Source organism: Catharus ustulatus, chromosome 10 (genome assembly GCF_009819885.2).
Source record: "Catharus ustulatus isolate bCatUst1 chromosome 10, bCatUst1.pri.v2, whole genome shotgun sequence".
In the NCBI taxonomy this organism is placed as follows: Eukaryota; Metazoa; Chordata; class Aves; order Passeriformes; family Turdidae; genus Catharus; species Catharus ustulatus.
Window position 1 is genome coordinate 17,728,136 of NC_046230.1, and position 16,605 is coordinate 17,744,740.

At 50.4% G+C, this 16,605-nt stretch overlaps 1 protein-coding gene across 8 annotated transcripts in view; it reads left to right on the top strand.

Annotated features, from left to right (window-relative positions):
* Nucleotides 1-582: 582 nt before the first annotated feature.
* Nucleotides 583-16,605, top strand: part of DVL3 (dishevelled segment polarity protein 3) — a 33,849-nt gene continuing 17,826 nt past the window's right edge. For all 8 annotated transcript variants that reach the window (XM_042779606.1, XM_033068921.2, XM_033068923.2 and 5 more), the window contains exon 1: nucleotides 583-787. In XM_042779606.1, the coding sequence (XP_042635540.1) occupies nucleotides 621-787 (167 nt within the window). In that variant the 5' untranslated portion in view covers nucleotides 583-620. The remainder of the gene's footprint in view (nucleotides 788-16,605) is intronic.

Sequence of the window (16,605 nt, forward strand, 5' to 3'; positions counted from 1 at the left end):
CCTGGGAGAGGTATATTCCCAGCTAGCACTGGGAATGTGGGTGCACGGGGAGTACCACTCTGGGGACACGAGGATGTGGATGTGAAGTATAAACTCCAATGCACCCACGGGGGGTGTGCAGTCCCAGGGGCCGTGTACCCACACGGGGCACAGCAGCAGCGGGGGTGATGGGTGTGTAGGGGCTCAGGTCCCATTGAGGGGGCAGTTCCAGAGAAGGGGGGTCTGCTATCGGTGCGGGATCTGGCTCGGGGCAGGGTGCGGGCCAGCATCGTGCCGGGATCTGGGCCCAAGCTCCCGGGCTGCTCGCTGAGCCCGGTCCCGGCCCATGGCGGGTTCGGTGCGGGGCCGGTCCCGCTCCGCGCCGCGGCCCCGCGGGGCGCCGGTTCCGGTTCCGGCGGGGCCGGGACGGCGGGCGGGGCGGGGCCGGCCGAGGCCGAGCCTGCGCCGTGCAGCCGGGCGGCGCTGGGACCCGGAGAACAAGGGGCGCGGGGGGACCGGGCGTGCGGAGGCCGCAGCCGGGCCGGGGCGCGGGCGGGGGCCGGGCCGGGTCTGGGGGTCCGGGCCGGGGCGGAGGAGGCGGCGGAGGCGAGGCGGGGGCCTGGCGGCCGGGCAGGGGCGCCATGGCGGCGGCCGAGACGAAGATCATTTACCACCTGGACGAGCAGGAGACGCCGTACCTGGTGAAGCTGCCGATCCCGGCCGAGCGCGTCACCCTCGGCGACTTCAAGGGGCTCCTCAATCGCCCCAACTACAAGTTCTACTTCAAGTCCATGGACGACGACTTCGGGTGAGCGCGGGCCCGGGCCCGGTCCCCCGGGGCCACGCGTGGAGCCCGGGCCCCGTGGGCCTCCCCGGGGAGCGGGGGAGCTCCCGCCCCTCGCGGGGCTGGGGCCGGGGCTGGCTGTCCCTCGGCCTCGGGAGCGCCCCCGGGACGGCAGGGCCGGGCCCCTGGGGTGGGGGGTGCCCCTCTGTGCCCGGCGCGGGGAGGGGGACCTCGATCCATCCTCCATCCCCATTACCTTTCCTTGGAGAGGATGGGGATGGGGACCCCCTTGGGTTCTTTCTTGGGGGACACACCCTCCGTGCACCCCAGGGCCTCACCTGTGGGAGGCTGGTGGTGATACCCCCCTGTGCACATTCTCTGGGCTCCTTGTCCCTGGGTGCTGCCTCTGGGGACAGCCCCGCATCCTCGGATCCCCCATCAGCTCTGGGGAAGCTGCCCCATGCTAACTCCTCAGCGAGGGAGCCGGTGATACCCTGCTTTAGGTGCCAGAGGCACCTTGGAGGCGACCATCATCCCCATCTGACGGTCACCCCTTTCCCGAACTCAGGATGTTTGGCCAATTCCTTGCCTGAGGTGGAATCTCTCATGCAGCCCGCATTGGGGTGTCTAGGGTGGCATCCCCAGGTTGTACCCTACTCAGGACTGTAATTCCCCACCAAAAGAGCCTGGGAATCTCCCACTGTGCCTACCTGGGAAAGTGCCCCTTGCTCCCTCCAAAAGGGTGTGGATGTAGTGCCACCTCCATCAGCCCTTTCCACGAAATGGATTTGGGGACAGTTTTGTTCTCCTACCAACCATTTTGGGGAGGAACATCCATTTTGGCAGCTTTGTCCTCCGCATCTCATTTTTGGGAAGAAAGGCTAGAGAGGACCAGCTTTCTCCTCCCTTGCCTCCATGGAGGAGGAATGAGAGCTCTCCATGTTCTGCCCATCTCTGAGCAAGGGGTGTGTGCAAGACCCACTGTACCCACTGTATCCATGTCCTATCCTCAAAGTGAGATTTCCCATGCTCAGTCTCTGGTATGGAAGAGGAGTGCAGCCCTGCCTTGTATCCCATCTCCTGCAGGGCAGCTCTTTTCCAACACTCATGTATCCATCGCTTCTTTTGTGATGCCCTTTGGTTCCTCCCATCACAGGTGGCTCTTTGGAGGTGAGGAGGTGTGTTCTGTCCCTTGTTTGGATGTTGTACTCACTGATCTTCTGGGGAGCCCCTGCCTTCTCCTACCTGCATAAAGTTGGTTGCTGTTCTGGGGAGCAAGTACCATGTAAAGCCAGTTCCCTCTAAGACCCTTTGTCCTTACTCTGTTTTGTCCAGGTTTCCTACATCTGACTTTCCTTTAGCCTTTTTAAGGACTTCTTTTTCCATCCTTGATTTCTACAACCTGTGACCTTTTATCATTCCTAGGACTTTGGTATTTGAAGGAGTTGTGTGATCCTTCCTCCTCTGAAGATTTAGTGGGTCTTGTGTATGGAGCTGGGATTGCAAAATGTTTTCAGTTTTATAGTCTTCCCAGTGGCTTATCACTGCACCAAATACCTCTCTAGGCTGTGATTTTGGCTTGTACCCCATGTTGAACAGGGCTGGGCCTCTTTGGGGCCTGGATGAGATCTGTGTGGCTGCCTCAGCAGGGGGTGCTCTCCCCTCCTTAGCCAAATTATACCAGTGCCCAGCTTCCCGTTAGTTGGGAAGTGCCAGCTTTCAAATGAGGCTTGAAATTTGGAGTCACTCCTTTACCACAGTCTGGAACCCTTTGTGTCCCTAAATTCTTCCTGACCTGGTGGAGAGCTTTAGTCCTCAGAAGCTTCCCCATTCTGTCCCAGCAAATAGAAGCGTCCAGCCCTCATTTTCCATAAATTTTCTCAGCAATATCAGTTGTCCGTGGATCGTTTCCTGTCCCTCAGCTGTTGAGTAGCGTTGGGTGCTATGAAACAGCTGCCTCTCCGTGTCTCGGAGGGGACCGTGTTCATTGGTGGGAGAAGTGAATTCTCCATGCATGCTGTTTGTAAACAAATGCTTTGGGATCCTTTGAAATGTTGTTCTTGAAGTGAATTCAAACTTGTCTTGAATGAAACATTGCCATGTGGGTGGGAGAGTGCACAACTATAAACAAAGTTTAGCAATAAATAGCAGTGTCTTGCATTGGGAAGAGGGGTCTGGTGGCAGTGAAGTTTTGTGCTGTGCCTTTTCATCCTCCTCTATCTCTTTAAGGTTCTACAAGAGGAGGTAGATGATAGGTTAACAAAACTCAACTGTAAAGAAGCATAGGAGTTATAGTGGGTGATTGCAGGGAGAGGGGAAAATCACTCAGGAAGACACCACAAGATCAGTTGCATCAGAAATGCATGGGATGAGATTTTTGTTGTGACCAGTTCAGCTAATTTGTTTGGGAAACATAAACTACTCTAGAAGAGAAGGTGCAGCTGAGAGGGGGTCAGGGGCTGTTTGTGGGCAGCCTGTTCCTTGGAAAAGTCCTGGGCAATGAGTTGTGCAGTTGGAGCAGCATGTGCAAGTCCTGAAGTGTGGCAGAGAGAGCAAGCCTCTTGTGGTGTCACCGTGCTTCGTTCGGAAAGCTGTCCCTGCTGCTTTCCAGAGAGCTGAAGAACGTGCTGGTGGTTGGCTGGAACATGGTGGGAACAACCAGAGCAGTCCAGCTGCAGCCTTGTCTCCGAGAAACCCTGAAGCCCCAGGCAGCACACAAAATAGAATCAAAGAATCACTTTCGTTTGAAAAGACCTTTAAGATCATCAAGTCCAGCTGAAAAATTTCCTGATCCCTAGTAATTGATGTCCATGAGAAAGCGAGCCATTGGCCTGCAGGGAGAATCAGACAGAAGGGCAGGAGGCACCTTGGCTGCTTGACTGTAAATGCATGAGCAATTAGTGAAAACTAGAAGGAGGTTAACAATGGTGGCATTCAGAAGCTGTGTGAGAGGAAAAGTGTTTCTCTCACACACACATACTCCTCTCAGATCCTTCCCTGAGGGAATTCCCTCAGGTTGCCTTCTGCCTGGCTTGTGCTGGGCTGCTGTCTGTCAGCTGGGCAGTGTCCAGGAGTAGGACCCAGGTTAAAGCCCCCTCAAGAAGAGAGATGAAGTAGATGGACTTAGAGCAGTTGATCAATGAGGAGGAGGCCTGCAGGTCCCATGGTTCTGCTTTGGACCTTCTACAGGATCCCTGTAGCATAGCCCAAACTTTTCCTCTCATCTATTATTAGGAACAGAAGCATCTCACCTTCCAAAGCCAGCTGGAGCAGAATGTCTAATGTTTCCTCTCACTTCTGCCCAGTCTAAATCTTTCTCACCCTTCCTCCTTTTTTCCAGGCTGTGGATCTCCAGTCTGATATTCCCTTCAGCTCACCCCATCCCCAAGGCAGTATTACAGCCTCAGTCTTGGTGTGTGGGATTTTTCATTCTTTTGTTTATCTTGTTAATATTTGTTTGCTCTGAGAATCAGAGTTGTGATGGAGCAGCTTCAGTGTTTACATCTCCTTGGAAATGTGAACTGAGGTTCCCCTGGGTGGCTGTGGAGTTGTCAGGCTATGGCAGGAGTTAGTGCTCAGCTTCAAATAATTAAGACCTCAGAGTGGTGTCACTTCTGGGTGGCAAGGAGGAGAAATGAGAATTCATGCACCTGGTCCTGGGGAGAGGAGCTGTGAGCAGCAGTAAGGCTGCAGGGTTTTGTTCCTGATGCAGTGGGCTACAGCTGTACATATCAGGGTGCAGATATCTGTGCCTTGTTGGCTTTGTGTGGTGCTAATCCCAGAACTGGAGGCACATGAAGGTCAGCTGATGGTGTGAGTGTGGCAGTGCACAGATGTGGTAGACTTTTCTTAGATCTGAGGTGCTTTGTGTGGATGTGTCTGTCTCACCATGAAGTGTGCAACTACCCTTGGCTGCTAACTTTGCACTCTTTAGAGAAGGAAGGTTTCTTCCTGCAGCTTGAATCCTTTCATTCAGTGTTTCACAGGTAAAAGCTGTGTGCTGGTCAGCAGGAGAGCACCTTAGAGCTGTGACTGCTTGTGAAATTCATATTCTCCATCAGATGAGACCTCCCCTAGGTTTTTCATGGGATTTTGAGCAGATTTTTTTTTTTTCTTAATCTGTAAAATGGAATTTCCAATTGTGCCTTGTCTTGTCCGCTTGACACTGGGAGCTTCTGGGCAAACAATTGTGTGGCTCTTAGTGTGACAGAGCTCCCAGTTCCATAGAAGTGCTGCAAGAACAGGACTCTGAATTCTTCTGGGCACCTGTGCATCTGGGAAGGGAACAACCATGCTGGTGGTCTGTAGTTTGCTGGGACATAGGCTTCAGTCATATATAAAGTGTTGTCTCCTACCCAAGTCCATTATAAGACATGTACCTGGGCAGCATGGACTTCTCACCAGCTATTGTGCACATTTGCCTCAGCTGAACTACAGATTTGTCTTTTTATCTGGTGCAACTCTGAGAATATTCTTATATTACCTGAAATGTGATTTATTTTGATTCATTTTCTGTTTCGTATTGATATTGCTCATTGTCTATTGATCAAAATGTGTTCCCACAGGGTCATGCTAAATTTTAAGCTAAACTTGTCAGAGCAGTTTAATGATGTGTCGAGGTAAATCCTTAGCACCTGGCCTGAAGTTCTGCCTTGTCTTTCCATAAATTGTGGGGTGCCTGAAAGTTTGAATTTCTTTTGCATGTGAAGAAATCACTTTGGTGATCACTTTGCTTATTTTCACTTGGCCACCTCCCTTCTTCTGGACTGGAGAGCAGAAAGACCCCATTCTTCTGCAAGGGGACCATTCCTCCCTCTCCACCCTGCTGGTTCTGCATTGCTGGGAGAACACCAGTGATCTGAGGTACAGTGCTGGGATGGTGCTGCTCCTCCTGCCGCTGCTGGTTTCTCCCTCTTGCAGGTCTCCATTCCAATTTCAGTTTCATGGCTGTGGTGAGTGATTCCTGGTCTCAGCTGTGAGGTGAAAATTGGTATCCAGCTAATCACTGGCCCAGTATCTTATCCAGACCTGCTTAATTATCACCTGCTCTCCAAAGCCGGGTATGAGGCAGTGATTAGGACAGCGCTCTGGAGGCAGAACAAAGCGGGCGCTGCTGGAATTCCCAGTGTAGGGGTCAGATGCCATTGGTATTTGGCGGCCTCATCTCTGCACATGTGCATGAGGAAACGCGTTGATGCTCTCTGAAAGGCTGAGTGATTTATTTTTATTGCAGGGTCTTTTTGAAATTGATACCAGCGGTGACTGTCCTTCTGGCTGGAAATCTGGGAGCTGGGGAAGGCATCCTCAACTTAATAAGCAGTGTCAGTTTCTAAGCAGTGGTGAGCACTAGCATGGTGCCCCTGCCTCTCCTGCCAGCTCTTTGTAGCATGTGTTGGGGGAGTTGTTTTATTTTGATTTTGGGAGCTTTTTAAAATTTATTTTTAATTGGAAACTTTTGCTGTCTCCAGAAGACCTTTGCCTGTCCCATCCCCCTGGTGGAGACTGCTTCCATGTCAGCATGAATTTCATGCTGGGAGAGGTTGGCAAGAAATCTGTGAGTGAAAGGGCCTACAAAACTCCTTTGCATGCTCACATCCTTTGTGACAGCATTGGCCCTACTAGAAGGTGGCTATCACTTTTTCCCAGTTTCTGGTCAGTCCCTGCCCATTCTGTGTGGAGGGGAGCACTTTGCACATGAGAGGCCACAGCACTCCATCTGTTGTGCTTGAGAGGATGTTTCCATGCCTGCTGTGAGGTGAGCTGCCCTGGTTAGCAAGGGCCCACCAGCAGTTCCTTCAGACATTTTGCATGTAGGTTACTACAGCCTGTACCTCTGTCTCCTGAGCTGCTGAGGATTTGGCAGAGAGCTGCTAACCACTGTCTGCATTTGTGGTGGGGAGTTCCTGTAATGCTGCCCGTGCTGGGGGTGGCCCATGGACACTGGAGCTGATTTCTGGCTGCAGCTGCTGCTGGAGGCCATTTCCAAGTGTTATGGTGGTGGTGGTGGGGGCTACAGCAGTGCCAGGGTTGAGGCAAAGATGGAGCTGGTTAGTTAGCAGTATTCCCTACTTCCCTGCACTGTATTGTCTGTGCCTGGCCCTGTGTGTCCTGCTGTTCAGACCCAGCTATTACTGACTCTGTAGGTGTCCGGCGTTCTCAGTTGTGGTTGGAACTGTGCTCTGAAGGCCACATTGGATGGCAGTCACAGCCTGCTTTCTTTGCCCAGGGGTGGTGTTTGGAAAGCCAAGTTAGCCAAATCAGGCTGCAGACCAATTTCCCTAAGGCCTTGTGTGTCCTATGCAAACAATGAAGCTTTACAACAGCTATTGAACTAGTTTGCAGCCAGAACTAGCCAGCAAATTTTTTTGACTGAATGTATTTTCTCCCAAAATATGGTGTTATGTCGAAGCCAGCATTTTTCTTGGAGAGGCATTGTTTTCAGTTATGTGTTTGATGGGAATGTTTCTTAATTTTAAGCCCCTTTTGTCATTTCTGAAAAAAAAGAAAGGTCAAGAAATCTTTACTCAGCCATGTGAATGCAGCTGTTTTGGTGCAGTTCAGTGTTCTGAAATCATCTGGAGGACTCTGATCTTCCAAATTCCAGCACAGAGCAAAAACTTCCTGGATGTCTCAGAACTTCCTGCAAAGTAAATCAGTGTGCCCTGACTGTGGTACAGCTGTGCTCCAGCATGGCTCAGTGTTGGAAGTCAAGGCAAAATGTCTTAAAAATGGCTCATAAACCACCATAATTTGTGTCACAACCTGAGTGTTTTTTATTGTTATGTGATGCTAGTGGTGGCCTCACTGCTCAGTTTTCTGGTTCCTGCTGAGATACGTATTTGTCTAAAGTGAACTTTAGAATTCCATCTAGAACTTTACTGTTCCCAAATCCCAGACATTGGCTCGCCCACAGGATGGGTACTGGGTGTTCTGGGTGGTGGTGCAAGCAGTAATGTTCCTTTCTACATGGCTGCAGTGAGAGCAGGGTGGTGTTGGGGAGGCAGTGTTTCATAATGGACTCTGAGAAGGAAGATGCTGGCATGCAGGGCTGGAGGTGGATGGTCCGTGAGCCCAAGGTCATTGTGCTTGGAGGACAGGGCTTTCAGTGAGTCTCTCTTCTCCATCAGGCTCCTGGCCTCTTTCTCCTGTGATTTCTTCACCTGGTTTCTTAGCAGTTGTGAACTCTTGAAGGTGGAGGCAGCCACCCATCACTATGCACGTAGGGATGCTCAGGAAAAAAGGATCTGTGAGTATAAGCAAAGAAAATCTGGTTTCCCCCACAGCTTTTCTGCTGCATACACGGATTTGGCTTCAGTCCTCTGTCAGGGTGGGCATCAGGCCCTTCATCTAGACTTGAAAGCTGTATATGTAGAGGTGTAGGGAGCATAGTTGAAATTCCTGAAGTAATTTTTGAGCTCAGTGTACTTAAGGGGGTGGGAAGCCTCTTCAGTGTCTGCATGGCAGTTGCTGAACTGTTCTGAGCTGAGGGTACCTGCTGTAATGAATTGCTACTCCTCCACCCTTGACTGCATCCAAACAGATAAAACAATGTTGTGGTTAAGATATTTGATCTGTGAAAAAGTCCATGAAGAGGAGCTAGGCTTGCAGAACAGATACTGAGTTCACAGGAAATTGCCTTCATGTTGCACCAGCTTTGCATCGTGCTGCACATCTAATGAGGCAGCAGTCAGGGCTGTGTGTTTTTGGTGTTTCCTATTGATTTCCTCCTCTCTCCATCCCTTGTTTGTTATTCAGAGCCTGCCCTTCTGACCTGTGCTGGATGGGTTGTTGTTTTCCAGAAGGGGGATGTGGCACCACGTGGCTACATTACTGTTTGTCCCGCTGGTGCTGGCTTGTTAGGCAGCAGCTGGCAAGTTAAGTAAAACTTAATCCTGCTGGTGGCTGCTGTTGGAAATTTTTGGACCAAATCCTTTTGTAAAGGCTTTTTGGAAGGCATTTCAATAAGGTACAAATAGGGGAATTAGTCTAATCTCTGTGACTTTGTCTGCTTTGTCCGTGTGCTTATCTGTGTAATGCCATGGTGGCCTTAGGAGAGAGTGTGAGCTTTTGGGTTGTGAATATCACTGTCCCTGAGGACTGCATTAGCTTGCAGAACTGAAGCATTAGTGTTTCCCTGAGCCCCAAAGCCCTTGGTTTCACTTGTTTCCATTGCTATGTTGTTACTACTGTAGCACTAATATTAAACCCATCCAGGAATGGGCTGAAACTCTCAGGAGAGTTTGGCAGGCAGAGATGCCTAGTGCTGACCTTCCTGTGCTGTGTAATTCTGTATCACAGTGGAGGGTTAGGACTGTGGTGGTTGTTGTATCAGTTATTTATTAAAGGAAACATGCCAGAGATGTTGTTTTTCCAGTCACAGGTAGCATGTTGGGGGGCAGCAGAAGCAGCATTTGGGTACCCTACTCCACTATATCCTTTGTGATGATTATCTCCTCACTGGGTATCTGTCCTTGTGTCTTGTTGGCTAAAATTTGTTAGGATATTAGAGCTGGAGGAAAAGAGGCTGTAGTGTGAGCAGTGACAGTTGCTACAGTGGGAGTCTCCTTCTGGTCCTGGCTGAAGTGGGAAAGGCTTCCTCACATGACTTGGAGCAAAGCTCTGTTTCTGGGAGAGCTGTCGCTAGCTGCTGTGTGGGAAGGTCTTTCCTCTGCTGGTTTTTGACCTGCCCCTGGGGTTTGGAGAGGAATTTATTTGCTACATGGACCCTTTGATCGCTGGCAGCTGTCTCTCTGATAGGCTGGGAGTTCTGGGTCTGAATAAGAGAGTTTGTGGACTTCTCCTTGTTTGCTGGTGGCTACAGGCTGGTTCTGGGGACACCAAGAGTCAGAGGGGTCTGTGTTTCAGGAGCTTTGGTTCTGCATGGATTATTACAGCAGGGAAGCTGGTGTTAGCACAGTAACCTCCCCCTGCCTGGGCTTCAACTCTTCCCTCAGCATTACTCTCACCACCCACCCATGGTCTTTTTGTGTCTCGTGATCTGCAAGCAAATAGGTTGTCCCCTATGTACTGCATTGTGCCATTGTGCTGTGCTGCTGTTGTTGACATCCAGAGCAGTGTCAGCAGCGGGTGACAACCTTGGCTTGGTGGCCCAATGCCATCAGGGCAAGGAGAAAGTTGCTGCAGTGCCGATGGCTGTTGCCTGGTTGGCCCTGGGGTGTAGCAGCTTCTTATACTGAAGCTTTTTCCAGAAACTGTGATGGATATGCAAACTCCAGACTTGTGTTTGCATACAGCTAACCAGCTGTCCCAGTTCATTCAGCCCTGCCTAGCTCAACCAGTCTGTTAGTGCCATTCACACAGAGACTTGCGTGTGGGCCCAGCTGGGGCTGTGCTGTACTGGAAATACATATGGGGCCTCAATGCATGAAGCCTTGCTATGTGTTCACTGTTCATTTGAGTTTTCTTGTTGGTTTTTGTGGCTCTGAGAAGGATGGATTTTCATGGTTCTGGCTGTGGAGCTGACTCCCTTATGGCAAACCTGCCTTAGACCTAGAGCTGGTAAATGCACCTTTAGGTCCCTAAGGGGGTCCTGTGAGGTGGATTTTTCTTCTAGATTAAAAATGTATTGTTTCAGCTGGGGCCAAAAGGTTAGAGTTGGGAAAACACTTTAAGACTATTCCTTGTCTTGTTCTGGAAGTGTCAGGGGACTTTGAGGATGCCAACATCTTCATCAGTTTAGGGTAAGCTTTGGATTTCCTTGGGGCAGTTCCAAACTAACACAAGGTGTGTAACATCTCTGCTGGTGTGCATGATGTTAGAGCTGGGTCTGACTCAGGTGTGCCATATAGAAGGGTTTGTAGATTTGAGGTGAGGACTGGGTCTGGCTGTGTTGACTGTAGGGTCCAGCTGTGCTCCTGGTTGATAAACACGTGGTGCAGGCACTAAATGTTTGTGGTCACTCTACATGTAATTTACAGGAGAGATGCTGCAAGGGAACTTGATGTCAGTATTGCAGGTAATTAGGAAGCTCAAAATCGGGGTGGTCTTGTAATTTGACTTACCAGCAAGTCCACAGACACAGGAAATGACCCTATTGCAGTAATAACGTGATGAGTATTTCTAGACTGGCTTTGGGAATAGTTAATGTGTAGAGTGACCAGTTCAACACGCTTACCAAGCTCATGAGATATTTACAGACTTGTAGACAGGTTGTGTGGCCTTCCACTGCACTCTTCCATCCTTGAAGGACCCAGGAGTTGGCAGTTGTGACTTTGAGACCCTCCACAAGAGGATCATTTCATGTCATGTGATGGTGATTTCTGGAGGTCAGTGGCCATTACCCAGCCTTTGGTGCAGTTGTCAGAGACAGCAGGTGGGAGGTTTTGCATGGTATGTGACAGGGTCAGGTCCAGGAGTTCACAGCAGTAAAGAAAAGCAGCAGTTGGACCTGGTGCTACGGTGATCCAAAACACTGTCCTCTTCTAAACTGAGGGGAAGTTTACTCTCTTTTTGAAAAGGAAGGTGATTCCTGGTGTAGAGGTGAGTTCCTGGTGGGACCTGAATTGAATTCTGTACATGGGAACTGTGAAGACACTTAATTTACAGTAATGTATTGGGTCCTACTATATGGCTTTCATCTGCTTTCTGGACCTCTAGGTGAGTAAGTTGTGTGCCAGCACATACTTGGTTTGGTTAGGACTGGAGCACCTTTCTGTCTCCCAGCAGTTGAACAGTGTTTTCAGGCTTGCTGGGTTGTTGGCTGGAGGGCAAGCCTGGCTGGCCAGGTAAAGGATGCTTGGTAGGTTACTTGTTGTATTCAAGGGTTTAGCCCTATGTCTTGAATGGAGTTTGGTGAATAAGACTGGTGTTAGTGAAATGGATGAATTATATAAAAGACTACTAAAACGTGGTCTATTTGCTGGTTTTTTAATGCAGGGAATTTTTTATACCATCCACTGCATGACACCGTCAAAAGCAGATGAGGAAGAAAAAGAATGAGTGTCCCTGGCCTAGCAATGGTCAGAAGAGTTTCTTATCAATCTTCAGACCCCTCATGTTCTCTTCTGCCTCCTGCATTTTAGGACCAGAGGGATGTAGTATCAGTGTTTGCCCATTTTTCAGAGTACTGCAATAGTTTGGGATCAGGAACAGAGTTCTGTCTTTGCCATCGTGCAGCTGTTGTGACACTAAAATGGCTCTTCTTTGCGTGAGTCCTTTCATTGTCTTTGGCAAATGTTTTGTGGTGAAAGTTTGTTGTGAGCTTTATTAACTGCCTGTTGGTTTTATGGGGGTTCTCTGTGTGTCTTACAGACCCAGTTAGCAGTGCTGTTGCTGATGGCAGCCCAGCTGGATGTGGCAGAGTAGGTGCAGCCATCTACAGCCTGTCACGCCTCAAGACCCCTTCCCATCGGGTAGGAGGTTGAGTCGGTTTCCTGGGGACACTCTTGCAAAATTGTTTATGCAAGGAGAGAGTAATGTGAGCTGGTCAGTGTCTTGAGGACAGGACACATGTGGAGCCTGCTTTGTCATCTCGTGGAGATCTGTCATTACATTAAATTAATTATTAACATCATGGGGGGGAAATGAACCTTACTCCTCTTCCCCACAGGCATCTGCCTTGGTCTGTGTGGTCCCAGACCTGCCCTGGAGGTATCTGAAGGGTGGTCCTAGAACACAGGGCTGGTGCTGGGCAGGGCTGCTGTGCTGGCAGCCTATGATGAGGAGGTGCTGGTGAGCAGACCGCTCTGTGCTTCCCCAGGTGTGGAAGTCCAAGCTTTCAGACTTTGTTTCCCACCCTCCCCCTCTTCCTAATTTCCCCCTCTTCTCCTCTCCTTGCTCTCCCGCTGAGTTGATGCTTTTCCAGGAATGAGCAGTACTGCTGGCCCAGCACATTCCACAGCAGCAGCGCTTTCTTGGCAGGAGCTTCGCTTGCTGTTAGAAAAAGCAGGACTGACTTGGTGTCCCTCAGCTGAGGGCCAGAAAAGGAAGGCCTGGTCTTGAATTCCTCATGGTGCATGCAGAGCCTTCACAGGCATCATGGCCTTCTCCCTTGGTTGTGGTTTATGTGCAGACATCACACTGTTGTCCCCCCATTAGACCTTGGGGCTCTTTACAGCTCTTGACCAGTGTGAAGTCCCTGGACATTGCAGGGGAGGCTGTTGCTCTTCTAGCCAGCCTGGAAAGAGGGGAGTGACTTCTCACTCACCGGGAGTTGCAAGGAGCTCCCTGTGGGGCCCAAACACCTCATTCACAAGCTTCTTGATAACCTGGTGTTGTCCTTTGCGTTTAGTTACCAGCAGTAGCCAGATAAACCCTTTGTCCACCTCTGCACTTTTTTCACCTCTCTCCCTTTCCCTCTGTCGGCAGGAGCTGGTGTTTTGCAGCTTGTCTGTGTCCAGATGGAGCAAAGTGTCACAGCAGATCAAGCCTCCTTCCTCCAGTGTGCTTGCTGTCTCAGAACATTGGTGTGAACCACAGCAACCACATTAGGATTTTACCCTGTCTCATACACATCTCTGGCTGGGGTCTCTTTGGGCCTGTTTCCTCTCCCACCCTGAGTACAAGCCCAGCTTTTGGCCACTGCTGTTATATCTGTGGAATTGTCTCCATTCCCCGAAGGTCATTTCTGCAGATGTTTAACCTCAAATCTTTTTTTCTTACAGTGAGTCCCTGCACTTGTCTTATATCTTTGTATTGGGTTATGCAAGCTTTTACTTACAGAGGAGCTGAAATTGAGCTAGCAGGGTGAAGAACCTGACTTGGCTTGTGCTGGAAGTTCCCGTTTGTCCTGATTTCCAATTCAAAGAGACTGAAAGTGTCACTGAACCTTCGGGGGCCTGCAGAATGCTTCCTTTGATGATGTCTGTAAATGTCCTTCCGGAGGTTGGAAGCATCGCTTGGGCAGGGCAGGATTAATTAGCATGGAGGTGCCTCCCGCAGTCCCTGTGCAGCTTCCTGCTGCCGGTCAGTCGCTGGAGGACGGGCCTGTCGGGCTTGTTTGCAGAACAGGGCTGCAGCCAGATGGTCACTCTGGGATCCAGTTGGGAGGGGCTGCCAGGGCTCTGCACTCACCGTGAAATCAGTCTGTAGCTTTGCTCTGATAAGTGCTGCTCCTGGGCAGGCCTCTGAGCCTGGGTGGCTCCTTCCTAAATACCATTCCTTTTCCAGTGTTTGGACTAAGTGAACAGGAGGTCTGATCTCTGTCATCTCCCACCCAGTGATGCCTGTAGGACTGAGCATACGTCCAGCTGGAGCCAAGCATCACCCAGACCTAGGGGCTCTGCTTGTCCTGGTGTTTGTCCAGTGGAGTGATTGCAAATGTGTTGATGAGGGCTTCTTAGGGAAGACAGTTGGCATCTTGGATATTTGTTCAGCCCTTGCCTTACTGAACATGGGGGGAAAGCACTGAAAGCTGGGGGTGGTTTGTGAGAAGGCTGTGGGGCAGCAGAAGTGAACATGGTTGAGGAAGGCTCTAGGCCCATAGCAGGGGTATTGGGACTAAATGATCTTTAAGATCCTTCCCAGCCCAAACCATTCTCTGAAAACGAAAGAGCTACTACTCTTGAGTAGCTTGAAATGGAATGATATTTGAGGAATCCCTGTGATGCTCCCTGGACTTGTTAGGAGGGCAGGGGTGGCTGTTCCTGCACAAATGCAGAGGTGTGTTATTGTTGTGATAGTAGGACAGCTGCTAACAGATGTTTTGTGCTTCTTGATTCTTGAAAAACAGACCAGGTAAAGACAGTGTAAAGGAGTTCATGTTCACATGGGGTGCAGGGACAGGCAGCAGAGAAAGCAACTCCTCTGGGGAGGACGATCTGACAGAACTAAACCATCTACAAATCTGTGCTTCCCTTTTTACCTTGTGCTGCAGCAGAGAGGAGCAGTGCAGAATATCCTGTCTAGGGGCTTGGAAGGGGAATTAAATGGGAGAGTGACAGTCTGTTTAAGGTCAGAGAGCCCTTCTCACCCCAGTGTCATGCAATTTGTACTCCTCCTTTTTGCACAGGAGGTGAAAATACAGTGTGGGAGACCCAAAGAGACCCAGAGACAGACAGCTCAAATCCTCTAATCCTGTTTGATGCATCCTGTTTGCCTGCAAAGCCTGTCTCACCAATACACGTGCAATCACTGCCATGTGTATTCTTTGGTTGGGCCTGTTGCTTGTGGGTGAATTGTATCCCCTTGGGAAACACACATATCATGTCTGGGTTTCATCTAACAAGCATGTATTTCCCAACTGAAATCTCAACACTCGTAGAGAATTAATGCAATGGCTGCAGAGCTCATCCCTGTGGCCTCAGCTTTATCTTACAGAAGATATGAGGATTTTGCTCTAGAGCCAGGAGCTGCTCATATTTGGGGAGTAACACATGAAGGTGCTTCCTTTTGCTATGCAGCATTATTAATCTATACAATCATTTGGAAGCAAAACATCCCTGCCCTAAGGGGAGTTTACTACAGGTCTTGGAAACGAGATCACATTTCTAGTGTGTAAATCCCTGAAGCTTGTGCTGTTGGATAGAAGGGTCTCCTGATGTTTTTTGTCTGGTTTGTCTGCCCTTTGTGAGCTGTAGGAGATGGTGGCTGTGAAGGTTACAGGAATGACCAATGTAATTATGCACTTCTGGAATGTTGTAACAGAAGATTGTTTATAATTGAGTTTCTGGGCTTTGCACTGTTGGAAAGAACATTGCTGTTCTGTAAAGATTTTTTCTCTTAATAATTGAGGAAACATCTTAATTCTTTCATCTGCTCTATTAACTGCATCTTTTTTGTATGAAATTGTCACTGCTCAGTTGTCTTCTCGATCTTTGCATGTCCCCTATTTTCCTTCTGTCCAACATGCTTGAGAGGTCCCATCCCTTCTTAGTACTGACCCCTCTGATGCCATATCCAGCTTTTGTGTTTGCCACCACATCTGTGATTTCTTCTCTCTGAGTATCCTCCCTGCTGCAAGCCCTTAGATAGGCAAGCTGGGGGACAGGACTGCCAGAGACAAGGAGTAATTGCTGCTGAGCTCCAAGCCTGCCTCCAAATCTGGGTTTCAAATCGTGTGGAAGCCTTTGTGCACGCCTCTTGGATTTCTTCTCTTGCTGGGCTTGCATTACTCCATCAGAGTTCTTCGCAGGGACCTTGCTGTGGCTAGCAGATGCTGCTCAGGAGAGATCAGAGCTGGCTGAAGCTAGAAACTTGCTTGTATCCACAGCCTGAGCCAGGCTGGAGGCCACCGAGGGGAAACGGGGAGGCTGGAGCAGAGCAGCTGCGCTGGTGATGTGTGCGCAGCCGGGGTCTGACACGGCACAGCCGTCTCCGCGGCTTGGGGTTTATGGCTTCCTTTCTCTCCTGTGCACACTCTCTTGTTCTCCACCTTCCCTTCATTCCTAGGACATGACTCTGTGATATAAAATACCCTCTAATTTCCTGAGCCAGGCTGGAACTCCCTGGAGAAGGCAGCGTCTGCCTGCCTGTCCCTCACCCGCCTCTGCATCCATGTTCCAGGCTACCAGCTGCTCCGCCGTCAAGACAGCGGGAGGAGAAACCGGGAGCGTGGTATCTTCCCAGGCCGTGGGGACAGGGTCTGCTGGCTCCATAGGAGGAGCTGGTGGGAGGGTAGGGATGGAGCCAGGGTTGGAGCTGGGTTTCCTTTGCTTCCCTCCCTACTGCCGGGGTTGTCCCTTCCCCTCCCCCAGCTGCCTGGGAGCAGATGTGCTGCTTGTGTCAGCCCTGGCAGCCCCCTCCGCACACCCCGGGCTCCTGCGCAGCCAGAGCCTCGTCCCCTTCTCCTCTTCTTCCTCCTCCTCCTCCCCCCGGCTTGGCCCCGTGTCACTGGGGACGGCGGTGGAATCATCCGCCCACTCGGCCTGCCTCCCCTGTAACCC